This window comes from Microcebus murinus, chromosome 14, assembly GCF_040939455.1.
Source record: "Microcebus murinus isolate Inina chromosome 14, M.murinus_Inina_mat1.0, whole genome shotgun sequence".
Classification (NCBI taxonomy): Eukaryota; Metazoa; Chordata; class Mammalia; order Primates; family Cheirogaleidae; genus Microcebus; species Microcebus murinus.
Genome location: NC_134117.1, coordinates 79,417,985 through 79,445,984, shown reverse-complemented (window position 1 = coordinate 79,445,984; position 28,000 = coordinate 79,417,985). Strand labels below are relative to the sequence as shown.

Here is a 28,000-nt window from a genome sequence, read left to right as displayed (position 1 = left end):
ACTTATGGTTATTACCAAAACTATACTTAAACTTTTAAAAATATGTCAATAAAGTTATTATTTTGGAATAATTTAGATTTGCAGAAAAGTTGCACACATAGTACAGAGAATTCCCATACTTCACTCAGTTTCCCCTAATGCTAACATCTTACAGAACCATGGTACATTTGTCAAAATTTAGAAATTAACATTGTCAAGTTACTGCTGACTACACTATAGATTTATTAGGTTTTCTCCAGTTTTTCTGTTTCAAGATCCAGTCCAGGATACCAAATTGCATTTAGCATAACGTTGTGTTGTTAACATTAAGAAAAAGCAAAAATGAGCTAAGTCAATTTAAGATGTTAAAAAAATAAAATGATGGCCGGGTGCTCACGTCTGTAATCCTAGCACTCTGGGAAGCTGAGGCTGGTAGATTGCTCAAGCTCAGGAGTTCGAAACCAGCCTGAGCGAGACCCCGTCTCTACTAAAAAAATAGAAAGAAACTAATTGACCAACTAAATATATATATACAAAAAATTAGCCAGGCATGGTGGCACATGCCTGTAGTCCCAGCTACTCGGGAGGCTGAGGCAGGAGGATCATTTGAGCCCAGGAGTTGGAGGTTGCTATGAGCTAGGCTGATGCCACGGCACTCACTCTAGCCTGAGCAACAAAGTGAGACTCTGTCTCAAAAAAAATGAAAAACAACTCCAAGGAAATCAGTCGGAAAGAGGTAAAGACAAAAGGCAGAAGAAGTTAATGAAACAAAAATAGGTTGACAAATACAGGAGCTTATTATTATTATTATTATTTTGAGACAGAGTCTCACTGTGTTGCCCAGGCTAGAGTGATGTGGCATCAGCCTAGCTCACAGCAAACTCAAACTCCTGGGCTCAAGCAATTCTGCTGCCTCAGCCTCCCAAGTAGCTGGGACTACAAGCTTGCGCCACCATGCCTGGCTAATTTTTTTTTCTATATTTTATATTTTTCTATATTTTTTTCTATATATTATTTGGCCAATTAATTTCTTTCTGTTTATAGTAGAAATGGGGTCTTGCTCTTGCTCAGGCTGGTTTCCAACTCCTGACCTCGAGCAATCCACCCACCTCGGCCTCCCAGAGTGCTAGGATTATAGGCGTGAGCCACCGCGCCCGGCCAGGAGCTTATTATTTATGTGTAAAAAAATCTTTTCTTAATAAAGTAATCAGATTCAGGGTAATCTGTACAGTTTCCATAACATTGGAAATTAGAATATAAAAACAATGAGAGAAATCAATTTTATATGTAAGTTTAAAAATTTTTGAATAAAAGGAAAAAGATTTTATAAAATAACACAAGCTAAATTTATGTTAGTATTTTATAAATAAAAGAGATGGAAGCTCTGCAAAAATTAAGAGCCTTTAAAAAATTAGAATAGTTACTAAAAATTACTCTGTAGGTACAAAAACATAATGTTTTATTGAAGAGCTTTTCTTTTTTTTTTTTTGAAACCGAGTCTCACTCTGTTGCCCAGGCTAAAATGCGTGTCGTCAACCTAGCTCACAGCAACCTCAAATTCCTGGACTCAAGTGATCCCCTGCCTCAGCCTCCCGAGTAACTGGGACTACAGGCACGCACCATGACGCCTGACTAATTTTTCTATTTTTAGTAGAACGAGGTCTTGCTCTTACTCAGGCTGGTCTCAAACTCCTGAACTCAATCTCCTACCTCAGCCTCCCAGAGTGCTAGGATTACAGGCATGAGTGACCGCACCTGGCCTCAAGAGCTTTTCTAGAAACTTTCAAAGAACAGGTAATATTAGTGCCATATGATCTGCTTACTGTAGTTTATGAGGCTAGCATTATCTCAATACCAAGGTCTGGCATAGTACATCCACACAACCACCCATACACACCTCTCTGTCTTATCTGTAGATAAGGAATATATTATTAGGAATATAGGTACAAATAGGATCAAAATGGCAAACTGAACATCTACATCTGCCTTATCTGACACCCCATATCCTTGGTAAAAATGTATTATTAAAATGAAAAAGGTACATTAGTGTTGGAAAATGAGGAAGCTGTTAGCAGACATAAGTTTTAAAACATTTCTGTAAGTTGGCAATAGTTGGCATACAATTACAGGAGGAGAGATCAGTCTAGAACATGTTTAAGAGAACAGTGAGTGAAGATGGGGCTGCCTTGCATTCTCTGAGCTCATAGCAGACAGGAAATGGAGGGAGCATGGGGTATATGTGCTTCTGCGGGTGTGCTGAGTAGTAGGTATCACAGGCTGTGGTTGTAGTCCCTGGAGCTAGAGAGGCTGGTCAGGGTAGATAGGGAGCCCCTAGCCTCCAGAGATGAGTTACTGTTAGCACATTCTCCCTGAAACCATGTTCTGCCCCTACTCTACTATGACTGGGGATAGGCCCCTGTAATTATAGCTAATAGCCATGGATTTTTCAACAATAATTTATAACACAAAAATGAGTAGCAATTGGCTGGGCGAGGTGGCTCACACCTATAATCCTAGCGCTCTGGGAGACTAAGGCAGGAGGATTGGTTGAGTTCAGGAGTTCGAGACCAGCCTAAACAAGAATGAGACCCCATCTCTACTAAAAATAGAAAAATTAGGCATCACGTTGTGTGCCTGTAGTCCCAGCTACTCCGGAAATTGAGACAGAAGGATTACTTGAGTCCAGGAGTTTGAGGTTGCTGTGAGCTACGATGATGCCACTACATTCTACCCAGGGCGACAGAGCAAGACTCTTTCTCAAAAAAAAAAAGAGTAATAAATTAAGCAAGACTAAACATTTGTGGAAAACCAACACTATTGAAAGAAAGACAAATTTATTAATAAGCAGAAAAATTAACATGAAAATATGAATCCAGATAGAAAATAACTTTAAAATATATTGTTAGGGAGATTAGAAAAAACATTAAATTCATAAAACAAGATTTGTTACTAAAGCGAGATTTATTTCAGAACTTGGAAACTATGAAAATATAAGAAAAATAAAGAATACAGAATAACAAAATATAAGTAACAGAATGGTCACAGTTGACACAGATTTATATACTAGAAGACAAGCCAACTGGACACATAAAGACCAAGAGATAATACAAAAGAAAAATTGAGACATGGAGAATCAATCCAGAAGCTCCCAAATTGTTTAATGGGAATTCCAGAAAAAGAGAGAAAAAGAACAGGAAATGGATGAAAACTTTGCATAGCTAAGGAAAGACAAGTTTTGTGGCTTTTGAGAATGGTAGTGAAGGGTCCTAATAGCTTCCAGAGACACTAAAAATAGCAAAATCCAAGCTTGCCCACAAAGGAATAAGAATCAGATTGGCATTCACCTTCTTTTTCATAATATTGGTACTAGACAATAAATCAATACCATGAAAATTTTGAAGAAAAGTAATTTTGATTCTAGAATCTATATTTCACTTACTATTTGAAGGCAAAATAGACATTTTTGAACATTCAAGGACTCAAGCTGGATGTGGTGATTCATGCCTGTAATCCCAGCTGACTCAGGAGGCTGAGGCAGGAGGATCACTTGAGCCCAGAAGTTGGAGGCTGCAGTGAGCTCTGATTGCAGCACTGTGCTCCAACTTGACCAACAGAGCAAGACTCTGTCTCTTAAAGAAATATTCAAAAGTTTATTCTCACAGACCTATTTATCTAGTTTAGCAAAATGAGAAATGAACATGTTGAGAGAAGAAGGCCTAAGAATAAAATAATGGTAAACAAAATAAAGCAGTAAAACTTTTATTTATTTAATAAATAAATAAACAGAATCTCACTCTGTTGCCCTGGCTAGAGTGCCCTGGCGTCAGCCTAGCTCACAGCAACCTCAAACTCTTGGGCTCAAGCAATCCTCCTGCCTCAGCCTCCCAAGTAGCTGGGACTGCAGGCCTGTGCCACCACACCCATCTAATTTTTTCTATTTTTAGTTGTCTGGCCAATTTCTTTCTATATTTAGTAGAGATGGGCTGTCACTCTTGCTGAGGCTGGTTTTGAACTCCTGACCTCAAACGATCCTCCTGCCTCGGCCTCCCAAAGTGCTAGGATTACAGGCATGAGCCACCACACCTGGCTTAAAACTTTTATTTTGGTCTAAACATTTGTTGATGTAATAGTATAAATAGTTATGTTGACATAATTAAAAAGAAATGAATAGCAATTTGGGATTAAGATGTCAAAGGGGCCGGGCGCGGTGGCTCACGCCTGTAATCCTAGCTCTCTGGGAGGCCCAGGCGGGTGGATTGCTCGAGGTCAGGAGTTCGAAACCAGCCTGAGCAAGAGCGAGACCCCCGTCTCTACTATAAATAGAAAGAAATTAATTGGCCAACTAATATATACAAAAAATTAGCCAGGCATGGTGGCACATGCCTGTAGTCCCAGCTACTTGGGAGGCTGAGGCAGGAGGATCCCTTGAGCCCAGTAGTTTGAGGTTGCTGTGAGCTAGGCTGACGCCACGGCACTCACTCTAGCCTGGGCAACAAAGCGAGACTCTGTCTCAAAAAAAAAAAAAAAAAAAAGATGTCAAAGGGTATATATATGGTGTACATATGTGTATTACCTAGTTTACTAGTCTTAGAGGGCCTAGAACCAGTGACACCCCAGTAGTAACAAGCACACTCCACTCCCAAATCTTGGTTTCTAATACCATTTTCCAATCAAAGGAGCCAGGGTTCCCTGAAGAAATGGTTGATTCTAGGGCTGGAGCAAGAGATACACAAAAGGAACCTGAGGCTGGGTACAGTGACTCATGCCTGTAATCCCAGCACTTTGAGAGGCCAAGGTGGGAGGATTGCTTGAGGTCAGGAGTTTGAGACCAGCCTGAGCAATCTAGTGAGACCCTATCTCTACAAAAAAATAGAAAAAATTAGCTGGATGTCATGGCTCATGCCAATAGTCCCAGCTACCCAAGAGGCTGAGGCAGGAGGATCACTTGAGCTTGGGAGTTCAAGGCTGCAGTGAGCTATGATCATGCCACTGCACTCTAGCCTGGGGCAACAGAGTGAGACCCTGTCTCAAAAAAATAAAAGAGGAACTTGGAGCATCTTAGAACTCTAGAAAGTAAGAAAGTATTCAAAGGACAAAAGGATGAGGGTGTGTCAAAGGGCACAGAAGCCAACAGAAAGAGCTCCCAATGCCCAAGCTGGAACAACCTGAGCAACAAAATAAATAGCTTTAATCTGGATTGTAACCCAAAGCATAAAGTAAATATCTGTGAGTATAGTGGTATAAATGAACGAGTGATAAACAGATTAATAAGTGAATGGATAGGCTAAATTAGAGTAGATAAGGGAGAAGAAACAAACCTTCCTTATAAAATCCCAGATAACTTATGTAGATATTCCCTTTTCGACAAGGTAGAATTAAATGATTCACTTCCGAAGAGTATGGAAAGAGAAAAACAAACTTTTTGGTGGAGAAACCCAGCAGACAGCACCTTAACCAAGTGGTGAAAGTTAACATCACCAATGATGTATACCCTTGACAGTATGTAACAAGGGCACTTCAGCCCTGCAATCTTCCTTCCAAAAACCATAATTTCAGTCTAATCATGGGGAAAGCTCCAGCAAGCACTGCAAAATACCTGTCCATGAAACTGTCAAGATCATAAAAAACAAGGAAGACTGAGAAACTATTGGAGCCAAGAGGAGACTAAGGAGACATGGCAGCCAAATATAATGTGGTGCCCTGGACTGGGTCCTGGAACAGAAAAAAAAGGATATTAAAGGAAAAACTGGTGAAATACAAATAAAGTCTAGAGTTAATAGTAATATACCATTGATGGTTCCTTAGTTTTGACAAATGTACCACAACAATGTAAGATGATAACATTAGGGAAAGCTACAACTGGGTGAGGAGAATATCAAATGCTTTGCTGTTTCGCTACTTCTCTGTATATCTAAAATTATTCCAAAAGTAAAAGGTTATGTATTAAAATTAATTGAGAACAAACAAAAAAGTGGCAAATAGGGCCAATATAGAAGGGTTAAAGGTTTAGAGGGTTGTGGCGGAAAAATCATTTGAATGTTGATTCGTTCTAAATGTTGCATAGCAAAATAAACACTTCAAGTTCTAGTTTCATCACTTGTACACCTTTGCTAATTGCTTAACTTTCTAAGCTTCAGTCTCCTCACTTAAAAAAAGACAAAAGCTTGCTCTCTTTGATGTTTAAAGATATATTAGAAGTAAACAGGAATACACCCAGTAGAAAAAAGAGCAAAGGACAATTGATAATAATTCACAATAAACATATTTTAATAGTCACCTTTACTAGGAATAAATTTAAATAGCAGTACAATACTTTTTTTCTGCTGTTAAAGGACTTTTTTAAAAAAGCATAGCCATGCGAGTGAGGCAGGGGGAATGGGAGCTCTTCCATTTTTGCTGGTAGGGATGCAGCTCTCTGGGTCAAGAGTTTTATTAATAAACAGGTTCATCCCCCAATCCAGTAATTTTCATTCCCAACAGTCTCTCCTAGAGAAATAATCAGCTGTATGGTAGCAATATGCATACATCGATAACATTAAAAGCAAGCAAAACTCTAATAGTAAAATGATAAATTGAATTATGGCTCATACTGTGGTAAATATGGTGTATCAAGAGGAAAACATGTGAAATGTAAGTAAAGCAAACACAGCAGCGTAAATGTAGAGGAAAATGTAAAGCTAAAAAATGGGAAATAGTGTATATATATTTTAGGTGACATTTTAATGGTAATAGCTAATATATTTATGTACCATTTACTTTGTGCAGGGAGGTATTCTGTTTTGCCTATATCTTAACTTGTTTAATCCTCCTAACAACCTCTGAGGTAGGTGCTATTATTACCCCCTTTTTCCAGATGAGGACACAGCTGTGCTATATGATTGAGTTCCTGCGTGCACAGCTGGCTGGGGTCAGACCAGGCTTCCAGGCAGTGTGGCTCCAAAGCCTCCACTGCACAGACCACCTCTGTTATATTAATTCATCAAATATTGAGGGTCCATTCAATGCCAGTCACTATTCACCACTGGCACCTGACCCTGACAAACATGTTTATTGCTCACGAGGATGTTTATTCTGGTAGTAGGAGACAGAAATTAAAATCAGATAACAAATGCCACGGAAATCATTAAAACAGGCTGAGCTGTGGACAGTGATTTGGTGGTTTCTGTGGCGCGTTTGGCCAGAAAGACCTCTGTGAGATGGAGCTGTTGGAGGAGCCATCCAAAGGACAGAAAGGAACCAACTAGTGATTAGAGGAAGGCACTTCCAAGTAGTAGCAACAGCTACTGGATTTCCTAAGGTGGCTGGAGCACAGAGTGCAAAGGCCAGGTTGTGTAGAGCTTGTTAAGCCCCTGGAAGGAGTTTAGATTTTATGCCAGTGTGTTAGAAAGCCTTCAGAGGGAGAATGGATTGTGTGTGGCACCAGCTGGAAACAGCAAGGCTTTTGCAGTAGACAAGGGGAGGTGATTGTGTCTAGACCAGGGTGGTAATTGTAGAGAGAAGTTTGGATATGATTGGAAAACAAAGCTGGCAAAGCTTCCTGGTAGATGAGATGTGATGAATGAGGGAAAGAGAGGAATTGGAGAGGCGAGATCAGGACTTCAGCTTGAGCCCATGGTATGCATCTGTTGTTTATTAGATATGCAAGGGAAGGTACCAAGTTGCTAGTTGGCTTCATAAACCTGGCATTCTGTGAGAGGCCAAGGGCTAGGGATGTAGGTTACATGTGGATAACTGTGTTTCCCACATGCTTAGGAGAAGGATGGATAAAATAATGCAATGAAATATTAACAGTCAAGATTACAAATGATTTTAAGTTCCTTCTACTTTCCTCAGTGAAAATTTGTTACTTTAAAAATCACACAAAACCAACGATTCCTTTCCCTAAGTCTGGTAATATTTGAATAATTTTTAGGAAACTAAGTTACAAAGTCACAGTATTTATAAAAGCAGAATTGGCATGGGGTAGAGATATCAAAGTGGATGGTTCACTTTAATACTTTGTACCAGGGTTACATTTGACTAAAGAGAATATTATAGTCTAACCTTGGTTCTGCCACTAAAATTATGTCCTTATAAGTTCTTTTATTCATGTATCTATTCAACAAACATTTATTGAATATTTACCTACTATGTGTCTGGTATTATTCTAGGAACTAGGGATATAGCCGTGATTAAAATCCACAAAAGTTGGCCAGGCGCGGTGGCTCACGCCTGTAATCCTAGCTCTCTGGGAGGCCGAGGCGGGCGGATTGCTCGAGGTCGGGAGTTCGAAACCAGCCTGAGCAAGAGCGAGACCCCATCTCTACTATAAATAGAAAGAAACTAATTGGCCAGCTAATATATATAGAAAAAATTAGCCGAGCATGGTGGCTCATGCCTGTAGTCCCAGCTACTCGGGAGGCTGAGGCAGGAGGATCGCTTGAGCCCAGGAGTTTGAGGTTGCTGTGAGCTAGGCTGACGCCACGGCACTCACTCTAGCCTAGGCAACAAAGCGAGACTCTGTCTCAAAAAAAAAAAATAAAAAAAAAAAATCCACAAAAGTCCTGCCCTCAAGGAGTTTTAAATTCTAGAAAAGGAAGAAGTACCCCAGGTACATGCAGTTGTCTATGATGTGGCCCTGCATGTCCCTTGAGGCCAGCAGCTGCGGCCTGTGGGCCAAATCGGGCCTTCTACTTCATTTTGTATGGCCCATGAGTTAAGAATGGGAAAATTTTAATGAATAAAAATATTTTTTAGCCAGGTGCAGTGGCACATGCTTGTAGTCCCAGCAACTTAGGAGGTAGAAACAAGAGAATCACTTGAGCAGGAGGTCAAGGCTGCAGTGACTGTGATCATGCCTGTGAACAGCCACTGCACTCCAGCCTGGGTAACATAGCAAGACCCCATCTCAAAACATACACACACACACACACACACACACACACATATATATATTTTAAAGAATAGTGTTTCATGGTATATGAAAACTGTATGAAATTCAAATTTCAGTGTCTATAAATAAAGTTCATTGAAACACAGCAAGTTCATTGAATTATTTATTATCAATGACTACTTTCACATTACAGTGACAGAGTTCAGTAGTTGTGGCAATGACTGTATGTTCTGCAGAACCTAAGATATTTGCTACCTGGCCTTTCACAGGGAAAGTTTGCAAAGCCTCAGCCTATCTTGTGGACACCTCTCCTTCTGACTCGAGTCTCACCATCCTTTGCCATAGTGTAACACTCCCCTCCATCTGCAGGTCTTTGCACAAACTGTTCTTTCACCTGAACTTTCCCCAGCACATCTTCTACCACTTGGCTCAGTCCTCCTCATCTATCAAATCCCAACTCTAGCTTTATTCTTCCAGGAAGCTGTCTCAGAATGCTACAGTTTGGATGAGGCATCTCTCTCGCCTTCTCTCACCCTCCTCATGTCTACATCCTGACTTCCCTCCTGCCCAACCAGACTCTATGGCTAGTCATTTTCCACACCTTCTTTGCTGTGCACTCACCTCCTTTGCCTCTCACTCCTTCCAGTGTTCTCTATAGAACCCCAACCTGATTAAGGACTACTCTCACCCAGGCCTCAGGACAGTGGAATGCCACAGCCCGACTACATACTGGACGTTGCTTAAGAGGTACAACCACAGGCCAAAGCTCCTGGGCCACCCTGGAGTCCAGCCCTTACCTGGCCCACCTACTCTCCTTCCTACAGGCCACACGGACCTCTCTTCACCCCTCCCAGCAACCCCTCATCACAGTTGCCTCCTCAGAGAAGCCTTTGTGGCTGTTATGTCCAAGACAGGCTTTCCTCTTGCAGGCTCTCCTCTTATAGTGCTTCATTTTTTCTTCCTAGCATGTATCACTACCTAATATGTATATTTATTTATTTGATATTTTCCCACCAAAACAAAGGCTGTGTGATGGCAGGAACTTTGTCACCTCTGTTCACTGCTAAGCCTCAGTTTCTAGAATCATATCTAACAGATTAAACACTTGCTGAAAGTATGAATAAAATAAAGGAGGTTTGTCAGGCTTCATCATCTAAGATTCTGGGGGCTCAGTGTTGTCATAGCCCTGGTTTTAATATTTCTTTCTATACTTGGATTTCAATGGTTATAGCTCCATTTTAAAGCTGGTTTTCCTCATGGTAGAAAAGGACTTTGACAATCCCAAGCTTTGTAACTACATCCTACATGAGAGGTTGGCAAACTTTTTCTGTAAAGAGCCAGATAGGAAATATTATAATCTTTGTGGACCATGCATTCCTATTGCAGCTACTCAGCTCTGCCACTGTACTGTGAAAGCACCCATAGACAATTTGGAAACAAATGAGCTTGGCTATATTCCAATAAAATTATTTACAAAAGCAGGCAGCAGGCCAGATTTAGCCTGAGGTTGTGGTTTGTTGACCGCTTCCCTATGAGCAAGTGGCCTTTCTGGTGGCTCTCTCAGAAGAACGAGGAGACTTTGTTTTCCAAAGTTCCCAATAGCCCTCCTATTTTAGATTGTTGACCTGAATTTTTTCTAATACCTGGTAGTGAACCAATTCCTATGGTAAGTGGGGTGACACTATCTCACTGGTATACTCATAACTCACTCTCAAGTTACTGGAGACAGGAGCTTCCCACCCTGCCTGGGGCTGGATGATTACCAGCACAAAAGTGTACCGATCAGGAAGAGGGCCTGGGGAATGAATGCTAGGTAGGCACCATATGAAGTTTGCTGTGTAGAGTTGATCACCGTGAGTTACAGTATGTGCTCATGCAACTGCTGTCCTCCTAGAATGTAAGCCCTTGAGGTCAGGCCCCACACTGTGATTATTAGTGACCCAGTTTGCACTTTGTACAGCTTGAGTTCAATTATGTTGAAAGAGGCAAGAAGCCTTTGGTCATGTGGATTACTATAATTTTGTTTGTTTTGTCAGGATTTAATAAGTGTATGTGATCCTTTATCAGCCACATACATGACAGGAAAAAAGTACCCTGTAGAAAATATTTTAATTTGTTTCATTGTTGATTAATATGTTTTCTAGTTCTTAAGGGATTAAATTGTTTTATTTTTGTTTGTTTGTTTTTTTAAGGTTCACAAAAAGGATTCTGGCTTTTGGCGAGATTTTGGCTTTGGAATGACTTGTCAATATCGATCAGATTTCCTGACCATTGGTAAGTATATCTTACATTTAAGGATAGGGCTTTACATATTTACTGTAGAGATTATGGGATTTTGCTAAAAGGTCTCAGATTTGAGCGTTCTATTAAATTATGTGTCTGAGGTTAGTTGAAAAGAGGAATCTGGAGATATAAAAGGCCAAGTGAGTTTATAATTAATGTCTTTGAATAGCAAAAATGAGGTCATAAAGATAAAATAAAAGTATAATATAATATTTACTTTATTCCTTCAAAATCAAAACACCTATTTTTAAAAACACCTGTTTGACTTGTTACCCATATTTGAAGTTGTTTGGCATATTCTTAGAAAAGATTTCTCTGTAACTTTACTGTTGTGCTTATGGGTGGTTATAGCAGGGAGTAATCTTGTATTAGACTAAGGGCTTTAATTCTTTTTATTTTGAAATGGAAACTCCTTTAATTGTCTAATAAACTGTTATGCAAAATCCTAGTATTTAAGACAAATGAAAAACGAGATGTTCTTTCTATCTCTGATTAAAGCTGGAGTTGGTACTTGGAATCACAGCTTAGTTGTCCATTCCCATCAGCCAAAAGATGGCCCTTGAAAAATCTGGTCTTATCATACTTCTCCACCCCAGCTTTGGTCTCACCCAGCAAAAACTAAAAGTGTCAGAGAATAGTTTAATAAAGCAGACTGAAACTTAATTCCATGTCTCCTGATTGATTGAGTGTTGGCTACTGTTACCCTATTTCCCGCAAACTTAGGCATCTACTAATCTACCTCCTATAGATTTGTCTTTTCTGGGCATTTAATATAAACTGAATTATATAATATGGGGTCTTTTATGACTGGCTCCTTGCACTCAGCATGTTTTCAGGGTTCATCCATGTTGTAGCATGTATCGAGTACTTCATTCCATTTTATAGCTGAAAAATGTTTCATTGCTTGGTTATACCACATTTTGTTTGTTTTGTCAGTTTATAGACATTTGGGTTGTTTCAACTTTTTGGCTATTATGAATATGCTGATGACATAGATTTTCAATTTTTTTGGCTATTTACCTAGGAGTAGAATTGCTGAATTACATTATAACCCTACAACTGACCTTCTGAGGAATTGCCACATTGTTTTCCAAAGTGGCTGCATCATTTTATATTCCTGTCAGCAGTGTATGAGAGTTCCAGTTTCTTCCTCATTAATAAATGTTATTATCTGTCTTTCTGTTTCTAGCCATTATAGTGGGGTGAAGTGGTATCTGATCGTGGTTTTGATTGTAATTTCTCTGATGACTAAGGATATTGAGCATCTTTTCTTATGTTTATTAGTCATTCGTATATCTTGTTTGGTGAAATGTCTATTCAGATCCCCTGCTCATTTTAATTGGGTTATTGAAGTTTGGGGGCTTTTTGAATATATGCACATTAATGTTTTCATCACATTTGGGAAGTTTCAGACATTACAGTCATCCTTCAGTATCCATGGAAGACTGTATCCAAGACATCCCGTGGATATCAAAATCCATAGATGATCAAATCTTCTGTATAAAATGGTTTAGTATTTGCATGTAACCTATGCACATTCTCCCAAATACTTTAAACCATTTCTAGATTACTTATAATACCTAATACAATGTAAATGCTATGTAAATGATTGTTATACTGTATTTTTTTTAATTTGTATTATTATTTTTTATTTTTTTATTTTGGGGGCTTCATCCCCTCCCCACATATATTATCAACCACAGTTGGTTAAATCTGCAGATGTGGAACCCTTGGATACAGAGGCTGGCTTTTTTTCTTTGAATATTTTTTCTGTTCCTTTCTCATTGTTTTCTCCTGATACTATCATTATGTGTATGCTGATGCACTTAATGGTATCCTCCATTTCTCTGAAGCTCTGTTCATTTTTCTTCATTCTTTACGCACCGCTCTGTTCTTCTAATTTTGCATAATCTCTACTGATCTGTCTTTAAGTTGTCTGATTCTTTCTTTTGTTAATTCAGATCTGCTGTTGAGCTGCTCAATGAATTTTTTATTTCAGTTATTATTATACCTTTTAACTTCATAATTTCCATTTGGTTCTTGATATATAATTTTTCTCTTTATTAATATTATCTATTTGATAGGACATTGTTATCTTACCTTTCATTACTTCTTTAAGCATGATTTCTTTTAATTCTTTGGCCATATTTATAATGACTGCTTTGGAATTTTTGTCTATTAAAGCCAATATCTGTGCCCTAACACAAGCAGTTTTTAGTGCTTTTATTGTGATGTGTGGGTCACATATTCTTTCTTTGCATGCCTCATAATTTCTTTTTTGAAAACTGGACATTTTAGGTAATATGTTGTGGCAGCTCTGGATTCTGATTCCCCCCTACCTCTAGGACTTGTTGTGTTTCTTCATTTATTTATTGACTTGACTGTATTATTTTAGTCAGTGCTTTCTCCCCCTGCCCTCTGATAATATGAAGCCTCTGATGTTCTTCAGGACATGTATGACGGTGCTGGGATGGCGCTAGATTTAGCAGGGCTCTCTCTGACTGTCTCCATGCCTCTGTTGCTATCACTCCCAACTGTTAGGCTCTATACTGATTGCTTACTAATTGCTGTCTTGTTTTTGTCAGTGCTCTGAGGTATAAATTGCTCCACAATCTAACTCAATTAAATTGGGCCCTTTTGCAGGGGTAGTTTTTGAGGCAAGTCTTTGAGGTTTCTTCAGACCCTTGGAGGGATCTTCTTAGCTGTCTCTTTCCTGATTCTCTACAGTAAACTAGCTGGTGTGCTGTTAAGCTTGTTTGCCCTCATGGAGCTACCAGCTTCATCTTAATTGCTTGCAATAAAAATCTCCATTATCTTCCTTTTTGTAATTTTTAAATTTTTTTTTAATTTTTATTTTTTTAGAGATGGGATCTCACTGTATTGCAAGGTTAGTCTCAAACTTCTGACCTCAAACAGACATCCTACCTTAACTCCCGAGTAACTGGGGGTACAAGAGTGAGCTTCTGTGCCTGGCTTCCATTATTTTCAAGAGGCTTGAACTTTTCTACACTTTAAATAAAGTCACTTCCTTTGGGAAGAGCTTTGCAGCAGTTTGGTCTTATAGACTGCCTCTTTGGGGAAAATCTCTGAGCTTCTGCTCTGGGGCTAAGCACAGGGACAGTGGTACACTTCTTATAAAGCAGAGTAACATTCCTGCTTTATGAGCAGGGTGTAGGTGCAGTAGGGCCCCCCAGGTTTTCAGCTTGCTGCACCTGGAGTAGAGCCTCCACCCTATGAGTGTGGGCTAGGTAAGAAAAGGAGCTCCACTCGTTTGGAATTTCATTTGGAATTTCTGTTCCTTTCTCTGTTTCCTCTCCTGCTGGTGTGCCCATTACAAATGTTACACCTTTTGTAGTTGCCCCACAGTTCTTGAATATTGTGTTCTTTCTTTTCTCAGTCTTTTTTTCCTCTTTGCTTTTCAGTTTTTGAAATTTCTATTGTCATATCCTCAAGCTCAGAGATTCTTTCTTCAGCCAAGTCCAGTCTACTAACGAACCCATCAAAAGCATTCATTTCTTTTTTTCTTTTTAATTTTGAGAAAGGGTCTCTCCCTCCCCTCCCCCTTCACCTCCCCCTCCCCCTCCATCCCTGGCTAGAGTACACTGGTGTGATCATAGCTCACTACAACCTTGAACTTCTGGCCTCAAGCCATCCTCCCTTCTCAGCCTCCCAAAGTGTTAGGCTTCCAGGCATGAGCCCCACTGTACCCAGCTACATTCATTTCTTTTATGGTGTTTTTTTATCTCTAGTATCTTTTTAATTCCTTCTTAGAATTTTTATCTCTCTACTTATATTACTCATCTTATATGTTCTTTCCATTACAGTCCTTAGAATATTAACCGTAGTTGTTTTAAATTCCCAACCTGGTAATTCAGTATCCTTGTTGTATCTGAATCTGGGTCTGGTGCTCTGTCTCTTTAAGCTGTGTTTTATCATTTGTTTGTTTGTTTGTTTGTTTGGGAGTTTGGGGGAGTTTTTTGCCTTTTAGTTTACCTTGTAATTTTTTTTGTTGAAAGCTGGACTTGATATGCTAGGTAGAAGGAACTGCAATAAATAGGCCTTTCGTGATATGGTGGTAAGGTGTGAAGGGAGGTTAAGTGTTCTGTAGTCCTGTGATAAGGTCTCAGTCTTTTGGTGATCCTGTGCCCCTGGATGTGAACTTCTCACATTCTTCTCACTCTCCTATCCCTTGGCTTTCCCTCCTGGACAGGATGGCTGGGAGGGGCTGGAGCTGGGTATTTCCCTTCCTCTAGGTCAGCTAGGCTCTGAGGAAACCCAGCAAGTTAGGCTCTAGTTGAACAGTTTCTTCTGAGGTCAGGCCTTATTAATAAGGAATGAATCCTCTGGCATATATCACAATGATTACCTTTTCTCCCCCTCCCTGCTGCTGGAAGCATTAGGGGATTTTTTTCCCCCTGATCTTCACTATTGAGAGCCTGACAGAGCTCCTAGAGGTAAGCTCACAAGAGTGTGGAACATCTCAATATGACTGGGTCCCCCTGGAATTTTTAACTCTTAGGCTTGCCTACACTGAGCTTCCAGCAATTTGTCAATTACAATTCAGGTTTTCCTACCCTGGTTGGTTCCCACAGAGATTTCTGCTCAAGAGCTATTGATTTTTCATCTTTTTACTTGTTAGGATGGAGCGATGACTTCCAAGCTCCTCACATGCCTCGCCAAAAACTGGGAGTCTCCCATTTTTTTTAAAGTATCTACACCATCTCTGTTATTTGAAGAGCTTGTTGACATCTTGTAGGGAATAAGAGCTGAGATGAATAGGCGTAGCATTTAGCTCTGATTGTTTAATACTTTTTGAAGATCTCAGGATTATTGTCCATCCTGTGAATGTGAAATTAAGTGGGATAGAATTATTTGACAGGAGACATAATTTAGAAGCCTAGCTCTTAAATAATTATTTTTTTACAGTTTTTAAGAATCTTTGTTCTGGCTCTTCAAAAAATTCCAAATGGTTTGTGTTCTCCATGCTTCTTTTAAAAGTTAGTTGCTCAGCTTGCACCCAGTTTGAAGTGGTCTCCCTCTACCTCGCCTGTCACGTCATCTAGTTAGCCTTCTGCCCATAGCTCTACCAGAATTGTTCTAGGTAAGGTTTTAAGTAACATCTATGCTGCCAGGTCCATTTAGTTCTTTTTAAGTTCTTGAGTAGTACACACCTGACAACTTCTTCCTCAAGACACTTTTTTCACTTGACTACTGTGATGGCTCCTTCTCCAGAATTTTCTCCCTCATCTGGGGTCACTTTTCAGTCTGTTTTGCTGACTTATCTTTCCTTGCCTCTGTTTAAATAAACTGGCATTTCTTAGTGTTTAGACCTAAGCCCTGTTTTCCTTCTAAACTTCTTCAATAATTTCATTCATTCCCATGGCTGTAAATCATCTGTGTGCCCATTCTCAATTTTGTATCTCCAGCATGACCCATTCTTCTGATTTCTCCTTTGGTAAGTTTTCTGTAACCCAAAAACTTTGTGTCTAGAAGGATAGAAAGAAAATACAATAAAATATTGATGGTGGTGAGATTATAGGTGAGTTATATTTTCCTCTCCTTTATTTGACTTTCTATAGATTTTCTGTATAACTTTGAAGTTTACAAAGTATTTTCAAATATTTAATCTCATTTTGATATGCTTGATGACTGACCTTGAGCTTCTAGAGTCTAAATGTCAGCCTGTAACTGGACTTCAAACTAGGAAGTCACTCTTTCACATCGGGTGTCTTTGTGTTATACCATGCCATCTCATTTGAAGCAGAACATGTAAATCTTTATGATGTTTCCCTGTGCTCTATTAGACAATTACTTATAATATCAATGTTGATCTTGCAGGTGGATTTGACATGGAAGTAAAAGGTTGGGGTGGAGAAGACGTTCATCTTTATCGAAAATACTTACATGGTGACCTTATGGTGATTCGGACTCCAGTGCCTGGTCTTTTCCACCTCTGGCATGAAAAGCGCTGTGCTGATGAGCTGACCCCTGAGCAGTACCGCATGTGCATTCAGTCCAAAGCCATGAATGAGGCCTCTCACTCCCACCTGGGAATGCTGGTCTTCAGGGAGGAAATAGAGACGCACCTTCATAAACAGGCATACAGGACAAACAGTGAAGCTGTTGGATGACATAATCATTAACACATGACAGTCTGAACAACAAGCCAGTACTGTTTATTTAGCCTTAATTCCAATTCCAGATGCAGTGCCTCTTTTAGAGAAGACATGTTTATTTTTCACGTTCTTCTTGGCATTACTTTACTTTAGCATTTCAACTTAATCTGAGAAGAAAAAACAAGTGTTTCAGCACAAAGTCTCTGTTTTGTGAGAATACTGCACCATGGAATAATTGACAAATTGAAATCGGATATTTGTTCCAAAAGTTGTTTTGAGTTAGTTTCTGCCTGGTGCCCATGTTCTGACTGCATGTGGGATTCAGTGTCCTGAGTGCATTTGGGTGGAGAGAGGAGATGTGCTGGGCTGATGGTGAGCCAGGAGCAGCACACTCCTACAGAGGGGACAGAGTATCGTGGACATAGTGTGTGGACAGGTATCTTCACCTGCCTACCATTGTCACCCTGCTTGATTTTTAAATGAAGGGCTTTGGTTGATAGCTTGAAAAATTTCACTGAAGCAGGGAATAATTAAATGACACATCTGAAATCCTCCATCAGAGAAGGCAGAAATCAAAACCCCTTAACTTAATGTTGCTTATCCCCCTGAATGTTTTTAAGCAAGTGGGTAATAGTAGAAAATAGAATGATTAAAATTAGAATATGTTATTGCATTATTATCATGTTTAGGATTAGCAAAGTTGCTGTAGACTGTTTTGAACAAACAAAAAAACAGGAAAACATTTGTAACAGAGTATTTAATTATGGTGGAGCACAGGATACTAGCTGTGTCTGGAAACATCAATTTATGTGAGCCAGCTACATCAGGGCCTTCCTGTGGTGGTTCAGAAAAGATGAACATAGCATGTTTTTTTTTGTTTTTTGCTTTATATTTTCTCATTTAGCATAGATACATATGTATTTATTATCATTTATTTTTTAATATGTTAATATATGCTGTATCTGTATATGTATTATTATAATACTTTGAGTTGAAAGAGTTTCACTGTGGGGAGAAAACACAATTTAATGAGTTATCCATCGGATCATTCTGATTTGAAAAATGGGGAGGAGAGGAAGGTAGTCTGAATGGAAATCTGAATTACAGAATATTTTAGAGAAACGTGTTGCTTGCATATAGAATATTTTAATTGAAATGTAAATTATATTGATGAGACAAGGTGAATAAGAAATTATATTCAGACAGAACTGTACTGTATTATTTATCACACATGGTTTTTTTACTATCAGGTCAATTGCTAGGTCCAGAAATTGGATATAAGATGGAAGACATGCATAAATTTTTCAACCTTTGGCTTTTAAAAGGGACCTATATTGAATTCAGTGTGTACATAAACCCCTGGGAATTCACAGAAGAATAATTTTTCATAGTAAATAATATCTGAAATATTATAAATTTCTAGGTGCTACATGAATTCAATTTTATAATAACTCTTTATTCTTACAAGTTTTAAGTTAGGATAGTATTTAGGGTTTTTCTTAAGATATATAAAATGTTCTCTGCAAAATAATTCATGCCATTGTCTCTTTTTATATACAATTATTTATTTTGAAGACCAGTGAATTATAGTATTTAAAGTGAGAGAACTTAATTATTTGCAAAGGTAAGTTGCAGCTTGTTTTTTGAGAGAATCAAATGATAATTTTGTTCCTTTTTTTAAAACTAGCTTTTAATTTAAAGATGGAAGCTAAGGAATGGAAACATTTCTATGTTTTTGACATTAAATAGTACCAATAAAGTATTTTATTACAAAAAGTTAAATGAGAATGTAATAAATTTTATTATATTGTAAAATATCATAAATACAGAAAATATATAACATGTAATTGTGTGCTTTTTTTCTTTTTCATTTTCTTTGTTTATTTCTTTGTGTTTGTTTTTTTTTGAGACAGAGTCTTGCTCTATCACCCAGGCTGGAGTACAGTGGTGTCATATGCCTGGGCTCAAGCTATCCTTCCTCAGCCCCCCGAGTAGCTGGGACTACAGGTGCATGTTACTATAGCTGGCTAATTTTTCTGTTCTTAGTAGAGATGGGATCTTGCTCTTGCTCAGGCTGGTTTCAAACTCCTGAACTCAAGTGATCTTCCTGCCTTGACCTCCCAGAGTGCTAGGCTTATAGGTATGAGCCATCATGCCTGGCTGTAATTGTGTTCTTTAAAGAATCTTATACCAGTGCACCAGCTGCCCATATTAAAATATGAGGCATTACCAGTGACAGGCCAATGTGCCCCTTCTCCATCACATACTCTCATTCTGTCCATGGTAGTCACTATCTGATTTTTGTGATAATTTTTCACTTGCTTTTCTTCATATTTTTCTCAATTGTGTATGTATCTCTACCTAAGATACCGTTTAGTTTTAGCTGTTTTTGAATTTATATGCATTATTGTATCCTCTTTCATTTAGTGTTATTTTTGAGGATCACTTGTGTTAATCTCAAAATCAGTTCATTTTTACTACTGAATAGTATTCCATTGTATTGCAGGGATAGAAAAACTCCCCTCCATCTTCTTAGGGTTCCAGCTGAGTCTGAGAATTCAATTGGCATAGCATTGATTAACAGGAAAAAAGCATACAGATTTATTTAATACAAATTTTATGTGATACATAGCCCTCTAAAAGAAATGAAGACCCAAAGAAACCTTTAGAGTCGGTTACTTATATACTGAATTGGACAAAGAATAGTAAACTGAAAATATGACTAAGTTATGTGGGGAGGCTTAAAATATAAGGGTTACTCTAACAGAGTCTGGACAATATTCTCTTGGTCTCAACTTCTCATCATTGAAGATAAGGATGTTGCCTGTCCTTCTAGTATAGTGAGTATCTTTCACATGGGAATTCCTCTTCTGCTCTTAAGAAACAGCACAAAGGTCAAAGTGATCTTTTTGCACCTGCTATTTCTCAGGTGTCTTTAACATAAATAGTCAACATGTGAGAATAGCATATTTTAACCCCTTCAGTATAAATATACTATGATATTAATTCTACTGTTGGTAAATATTTTTGTTGTTTCCAGTTTTTTTGTTATTCTATTGTGGGTAGCTATTTGAGTTGTTTGTAGTTTTTTGTTGTTGTTTTTGTTATTAGAAGCAGTGGTGTCATGAGCACCATTGTACATGTCTCTTATAAGTGTGCCAGAATTTTTCTAGGAGTAAAAATGCTGAGCTAAAATGTTGTATGCATGTTTAACTTTCCAAATGAACCACCTTCTAGCACTGAGTGAGAGTTTACTTTGCATCCTTGACAATACTTAATTATGTCAGGCTTATTAATTATTCTTGCCCATTTAGCAGGCTTTAGGCATGAATTATAGTTATAATTTGCATTCCTAGTCTTTTTGCCCATTTTTACCAGTTCATAGAAATTCTTCACATATTCTGGATACTAATTCTTGTTGGTTAAATGTTTGCATATATCTTCTGCCAGGATGTGGCTTGTCTTTTTCCCATTCTTGATAGTAGTCTTTGATGAATAAAAATTAACTTTAATGTAACAGTCTTTTTTCTTTATTATTTCTACTTTTTAAAATAGAATTTATTTTTTAGAGCAGTTTTAAGTTCACAGGAAAATTGAGCAAAAGGTAATAGAGTTTCACTGTATCCCCTGCGCACACAAATGTAGTTTCCCCCATTATCAACATCCCCACCACAGTAACAAAGTTGTTACAGTTGATGAACCTACATTGACCAGTCATTATCACCTAAGGTCATAGTTTACATTAGGGTTCACTCTTGGTATTGCACATTCTGTGAGTTTAGATAAATGTATGACATGTATCTATGTCATATACAATAGTTTAACTGCTCTAAAAATCCTCTATCCTCTGACTATCTTCTTTCTCCCTACCCCCTGGCAACCACTGATTTTTTTACTATGTCATGTATTAATAGCTGGAATCATATAGTATGTAGCCTTTTCATATATTTGTCTCTTTCACTTAGTAATATGCATTTAAGTTTCTTCCATGTCTTTTTATGGCTTGATAGCTCATTTCTTTTTGGCACTGAATAATATTCCATTGTCTGGATGTACCACAGTTTACCCATTCACCTAATTGAAGGGCATTTTTTCTTTTTTTCTTTTTTATTTTGAGACAGAGTCTCACTCTGTTCCCCAGGCTAGAGTGCTGTGGCATCAGCCTAGCTCACAGCAGCCTCAAACTCCTGCAAGCCATCCTCCTGCCTCAACCTCCCAGGTAGCTGGGACTACAGGCATGTACCACTATGTCCAGCTAATTTATATATATATATATATATATATATATATATATATGTTTTTGTTTTTTAGTTGTTCAGCTAATTTCTATTTTTTTTTTTTTTTAGTAGAGATGGGGTCTCACTCTTGCTCAGGCTGGTCTCAAACTCCTGAGCTCAAAGGATCCTCCCACCTCAGCCTCCCAGAATGCTAGGATTATAGTCGTGAGCCACCACGCCCAGCCTGTAGAGCATCTTGATTGCTTCCAAATTTTGACAGTTATAAATAAAACTGCATTAAATATCCATGTGCAGGTTTTTGTGTGGACATAAGTTTTCAACTCTTTTGGGCAAGTAACAAGGAGCACAATTGCTGGATTGTATGATAAGAGTATTTTGTGTTTGGTAAGAAACTGCCAAATTGTTTTCCAAACTGGCTGTACCATTTTGCATTCCCACCAGCAATAAATGAGAGTTCCTGTTGCTTTGCATCCTCCCCATCTTTTGGTGGTGTCAGTATACTGGACTTTGGCCATTCCAATAGGTGTATATTGGGTCATTGGTGGTTTTAATTTGCATTATCCTGCATTTAATTTGCAGTATCCTGATGACATATGATGTGGAGCATCTTTTCTTGTGCCTTATTTTCCATCTGCATATCTTCTTTGGTTAGGAGTTGGTTACTATTTTTTGTTATTGATTTATGACCTCATAATAGGGAAGGATTTCTTAAAGATAATGTTGTATATTACCTTCTGAATATCTCCTACTTGGTTTTGCTTTTTTTTAGTTAGGTCTTTAACCTAAGTGGAAGAGATTTTTCAGTACGATGTGAGGTGTAAGGATTGCATTTCACTTTTTTCCAGCACTGTGTCCATACTTGACCCACCTATCTGCAAAACCAGTCTGTCATCCATCAGATGTCCCTACATGCCTGGGTCCAATTCTGGGCTTTCTCAGTTCCATTCAGTTGTCTTTTACCACACCATTGCCACACAGTTTGACTTACCATAACTCTATATAAGTTGATACCTGAGATACTTTGTCTACTTCATAGCCTTTGTACTTTCATATACATTTTAAAATAAGCTTGTTAAATTTCACAAAAACTTTTCTGAATTTAATTGGAATCTCTCAGCTCTCTATAAGGTCATTTGGGGAGAATTGACATGCTTGTATTTATGTTATGACATGTGCCAATCCTGGAACATTACACATCTCTCTGTTTAGGTCTTTGTTGTCTTTCAGTTAAGTTCTATAATTTTTCATTATTCATGTATTATTTTCTTCCTAGGTACTTTGCCTTTTTGATGCCATTTTACCTGTCCTTTTATTGTCTGTCGTTGGTGTTTAGAAATCATTGATTTTTGCGTGTTAATTTTTGTGTTCAGAAACCTTGCCAAAAACTGTTAATTCTAATAATGTATTTTTAGTTTCTTTTGCATATTTCCTGTTTATATGTCTATATCATGTACCTATGAGTAGCGAAAGTTTTATTTCTTTTCAATTTTTAAATCTTTAATTTCTTATCTTCCTATGCTGGTCAGGATTTTGCTGTGCAGTGTTGATGGAAGTAGTAATAGTGGGCTCCCTGCCCATGCTTCTGATTTCAAGTGCAATACTTTTCAGTGCTTCATCAGTAAGTGTGGTATTTGCTGGAGGTGTTTTTGTAAATACCCTGATTATCAATTTAAGAAAGTTCCTTTTAATTATTATTATTTTTTTTAGAACATAAGACATTTTTATTTAAGAAATCTATTTTTTAGCATCTAGACAACCTTTCCTTCTCTCCCAGAACTTCATCCAAGTGAAAACCACACACACATACTGAGGGAGAGGCGGTACCCACCTACGGAGCCATAAGAGGGTTTGTCAGGAAGTGCAGGCAGCACATAAGAATCAAAGACACATCTATACTCTGAATCATAAAGTTCACAACATTTTGGAGACCAAGTTTCGTAAAATCTTTACTTGAAAAAAAAAATGTTTTACAAAATGTCAGACTTCCAACCAAAGAAACTTTCCCATAGGGTCCACGTAGCTTTCTGCCTTAAAGATTACAGTAGGACATTTAGAGGGGATAGGTTTTTTTTTTAAATAGCCACCTAGCTGCAAAAACCTACAAGAGAAGGAGATTTTATTTTAAAGTGCCTTTAAAATGTGAAAGCAATATAATTGTTGGAACTGTTTGAAATTTTAAAATTTTCTTTAAAATGGTCCGTATGGTAGGCACAACATTACAGCTGGTACAGAACTGCCTGTTTCATCTGAAACACAAAAACAATGCATATGAACAGTACTTTCTGAAAAGTAACTCAAAACGCTGCTACTGCATCATAAGGCAGACTTAGACAAGAATGTTGACCGTGTTCAGAGAATTAACAGAACAAGCTGAATATTGAAGTATTCAAACATTTACTTTGATTTTTTAAATAAAACAGATAAGGGCAGAAGAACCTGTTGCCAAACTAACTTAGGAAGCCTCACTTCCAACAACACGTAACATGTTCTGTTACGTGTGCTCTCAACAAGTGCACCGCTGGGTTTTAGGATGTGAATTCCCATTTCCCAGGCAGGGCCTAGTTTTTCTGTTGCAGTCTGGCAGCTTTGAACTTTGAAACCCTCTTTACAGTTTCTTCTGATGCCTCAGACAGAACTCTCCGTTCTGGAATGGTGGGGAGCGCGATGGCCGGGTGGGGCGCTAAGGTGGGCGATAAAAACTCTTTCTCTATCACCGTTCCAGAGAAAGCCTCGTGCGTCCCCGGTGAGGGCAGGAGTTTCTTCTGGTGGCCGCCCCGCTGAGGCTCCTCCTCAGAGCGCCCTCGCCGCCGTCGCTGCCGCCCCGTCCTCGCAGCTGAGGCTCCTCCAGCTCGGCGGCGCTGCTCTCGCTGGTGTCGCTGCACACGCTGCTCTCTGCTCCGCGACTTCAGGATGGACTTGCGGGGCACGCACTCTCCGTTCACCAGGTCCACAAAGACTCTGTAAATGTCAGCTGGAGTCCTGATGGCGGGCAGCTCCCGGGCCGAGTGGCCACCCGAGCTGCTCTTCCGCTTGCGTTTGGCTTCCTCTTTCTTTTCGCTGAATTTTAAAGTGGTGTTTTTCCAGTATTTATTCGGACCCTCTTAGGCTCCACAGTGTGCGAAAAGTATATTGTTGGTATAGAGTCGTCTCCGAGCCCTGAAGCGTCATGGTCACCGTCACCATTGTGGTCGTCGTCATCATCATCACTGTGATGAGAATCTGAGCCATTCACTGAACAGTTCGACTGACTATCCGTGTGACCATTGAACAGTTCTGAACTTGTCACGCCCTCGTGACAACTGCCGGGAGCGAGCGGGACTGTCACTCGATGAGTCACTCCCTCGTGTGTGCTTCCATCGTCCTTCTCCTCCTCAGAGGAGGCTGCGTCCTCTGCGTTGGCAACCACGGGGTCGGGCTTGCTATCAAGTTCACCCAGCAGTTCTTCTTGTCTCTCCAGCTCTTCAAGCCGAGCCCACAGCTCCGTATCAGCAAGCAAATCTTTGGATTTTACATCATTTTCAAAATCTGCTTCAAAAGTATCTGAAGTTTTTGGTTTGGAATGGGGTTTATGAGCAATTCGGTGTTTTGCTTTAAACTCAAAGTCACTTCTAATTTCTTCTCTTATGTCAACAATATCCCCTGCTGCATCACTCATTTTCTGCAAATCTTCTGTGAATTCAACTCTGGATTCAAAATTTTTCATCACTTTTTTTAAATCATCTATTGTTTTTCTTACATGTTCTTTCCGGTGCTCAACTAAACCTACGGCCTGCTTTGCCGAGCACTTCGCAAACCAGTTGTCCCCGAGTAAAACAGTGACTTCATTAGTGTGCACGAGTTTTCCCGGCATGAAGGCAAACGGGCCGAATGGTACCATAATATTATAAGACAACTTATCAGGCAAGGTACTGAGTCTTTCTCGCAGGGCATTATAGTCATTATCTACCTTCGTCCAATGCTGGATTTTCTCTTGGCAGTTAGTGACCACCTTTTCCTGCTCCTCGTGCAGCCTCGCCGCGTCCGGGGAGAGGCTGGGGCGGGCCCGGCGCGCGGGGCTCGGGCCGGCGGGGCCTGCATGGCGCGCGCGGCCTCAGCGGCGCGAACGAGTCCTGAGCCAGTGCCTGCGGGGGCGGCGGCCCGGCGCCCGCGTGCTCGCCCTCGCGTCCGCGCGCCCGGCGCCCGGGGGCCGCATCTCACCGGCGCATGCCGCCCGCCGCCGCCGCGGGCTGGGAGTGCAGGCCGGAGCGCGACGCGCCGGAGGTGGCCGGGCCCAGCCTGGCGCCCCTTTTAATTATTATTTGGTGAGTTTTTATCATGCTAAGAGCATTTACCAAACACTTTTACTACATCTGTTGAGATGATCATGTTTTTCCCACTCCTTTAATGGGTGTATTAAATTGATGGATTATATTAACAGATTTTCTGAAGTACTCTTGCATTCCTGTGGCAAACTCCCGTGGATCATGATGTATTATTCCTATTTTACATTGCTGGATTTGGTTTGCATATATACATACATATACATTCATTTACATATCTGTGTATGTATTCATGGGGGGGTGTAGGTATGTTTATATTTCAGGTGTTTTTCATCTGTGTTTATGAGTAAGAGTGCCTATAACCTCCCTTTCTCATCGTTAACAGATTTTCCTATTAAAGTTACACTACCTTATAAGTTACAGGTGTTCCTTCTTATTCTGTTTCTAGAAAAGTTTTGTAAAACTGGAATTATTTTTTCCTTGAACAGTACTGACTGAAAAGCACCTGGGCATAAACTTTTCTGTATGGGAGGATTTTTGATCACTGGTTCAATTTACTTAATGGTTCCAGAACTATTCAAATTTTCTTGTTTTTTCTAGAGTCAGTTTTGATTGAGTTCTTTTGGGTAAATTATAATTTTCTTGAAATTTATACTGATAAATATGAAAATTCAGATTAAATGTACAAAGTTGTATGTAATATCCTCTTTATTCCTGATATTGTTTATTCTTTTGTTTTTTTCTTGATCAGCCTTGCCAGGGGTTGGCAAGTATTTTTCAATCCTTTCAAATAACTGACTCTTACTGGCCCCGTATGAGACATCCAGTTGCTTTACATCCTCCCTAACACAGTATTTCCAGTGTTTTTAGTTTAAACTCTTTAATTTTAATTTCTAGTGGGTACAGTCATCTCATTTTGTTTTTAATACATTATCATCAGAGAAATAAATACCTTATCATATGCTTATTGGCATGTGGCTGTCTTCTTTTGTGAAATGCCTGTTAAACTTTTTTGCCTTTTACAAAAAGTTGGCGTATCTTTGTTTTTTAATTGAATATAGTGAGAGTTACTTCTATATCATCGATTTGAGACCTTTGTAAGATTTATATATTGCAAATATCTTCTCCTTGGCAGGGCCTATTTTTCACTCTTTTAATGGCATCAGTTAATAAGCAAAAGTTCTAAATTTTAATAAAAATTATTTAATCTATTTTCTTTCTTTTATGGCTAGTAATTTTGGTGTCTAATTTAAGAAATCTTTGCCCTACTCCAAAATAAAGGAGAAATTTTTGTGGTTGTTTAAGACCCTTCATTACATTTCATATTTAGATCTATGATGTATCTGGAAATAATTTTAGTATATGAATTGCAGCAGGAGTCAAGATTCATCCTTTAGATTTCCTTTTAGTGGGTATGCTGATAGCAAACTCCATTTTATTTATTTATTTATTTGTTTGTTTGTTTATTTATTTTGAGACAGAGTCTCCCTCTGTTGCCCAGGCTAGAGTGCAGCGGTGTCAGCCTAGCTCACAGCAACTTCAAATTCCTGGGCTCAGGCAATCCTTCTGCCTCAGCCTCCTGAGAAGCTGGGACTACAGGCATGCGCTACCATGCCTGGCTAATTTTTTCTATATATATTTTTTTAGTTGGCCAATTGATTTCTTTCTGTTTTTAGTAGTGGTGGGGTCTCGCTCTTGCTCAGGCTGGTTTCAAACTCTTGACCTTGAGTGATCCGCCCACCTCGGCATCCCAGAGTGCTAGGATTACAGGTGAGCAAACTCCCTTTTAGTTTGTCTTTAGATATTTTTATTTTATCTCACTTAAAAAATATGTTTTTGAAGGGTAGAGAATTCTAAGTTGGCAATTGTTTTTAGCACACTGATGTTGTTATACTGTTTTCTGGCTTCAGTTGTGTCTGCTGTGAACTATCAGCACAGCAGTTGCCACTCCTTTGCAGGCAGTCCGCCCTTTCTTTCTGGCTGTCTTCAAGCTCTCTTCTTTCTCTTTGTTCTGCATCACAATGATGTATTTGTGTGTGGACTTTTTTGTCTGATCCAGGCTGAGATTCTCTGGGCTTCCTGGCTTATCTTTTATCAGTTCTGAAAAATTCTCAGCTATTATATTTTCACATATTACCTCTGCCTCAATTCTCTTTCCTTTTATGACTCTGATAACATGTTAAAACTGATATACCCTCCATGTCTCTTAACTTGTTTCTTATTTTCCAACTCTTTCTCTGAGTTAGATTTTAG

General features: G+C 39.0%; 1 protein-coding gene and 1 pseudogene across 3 annotated transcripts in view; one reads left to right on the top strand and one right to left on the bottom strand.

Annotated features, from left to right (window-relative positions):
• Positions 1-18,538, top strand: part of LOC105879006 (chondroitin sulfate N-acetylgalactosaminyltransferase 2) — a 45,005-nt gene extending 26,467 nt beyond the window's left edge. For all 3 annotated transcript variants that reach the window (XM_012778942.2, XM_012778938.2, XM_012778941.2), the window contains 2 exons: positions 11,044-11,125; positions 16,973-18,538. In XM_012778942.2, the coding sequence (XP_012634396.1) occupies positions 11,044-11,125; positions 16,973-17,265 (375 nt within the window). In that variant the 3' untranslated portion in view covers positions 17,266-18,538. The remainder of the gene's footprint in view (positions 1-11,043; positions 11,126-16,972) is intronic.
• Positions 18,539-23,407: 4,869 nt separating this feature from the next.
• LOC142875607 (unconventional prefoldin RPB5 interactor 1-like) lies at positions 23,408-25,507 on the bottom strand (annotated as a pseudogene).
• Positions 25,508-28,000: the final 2,493 nt, after the last annotated feature.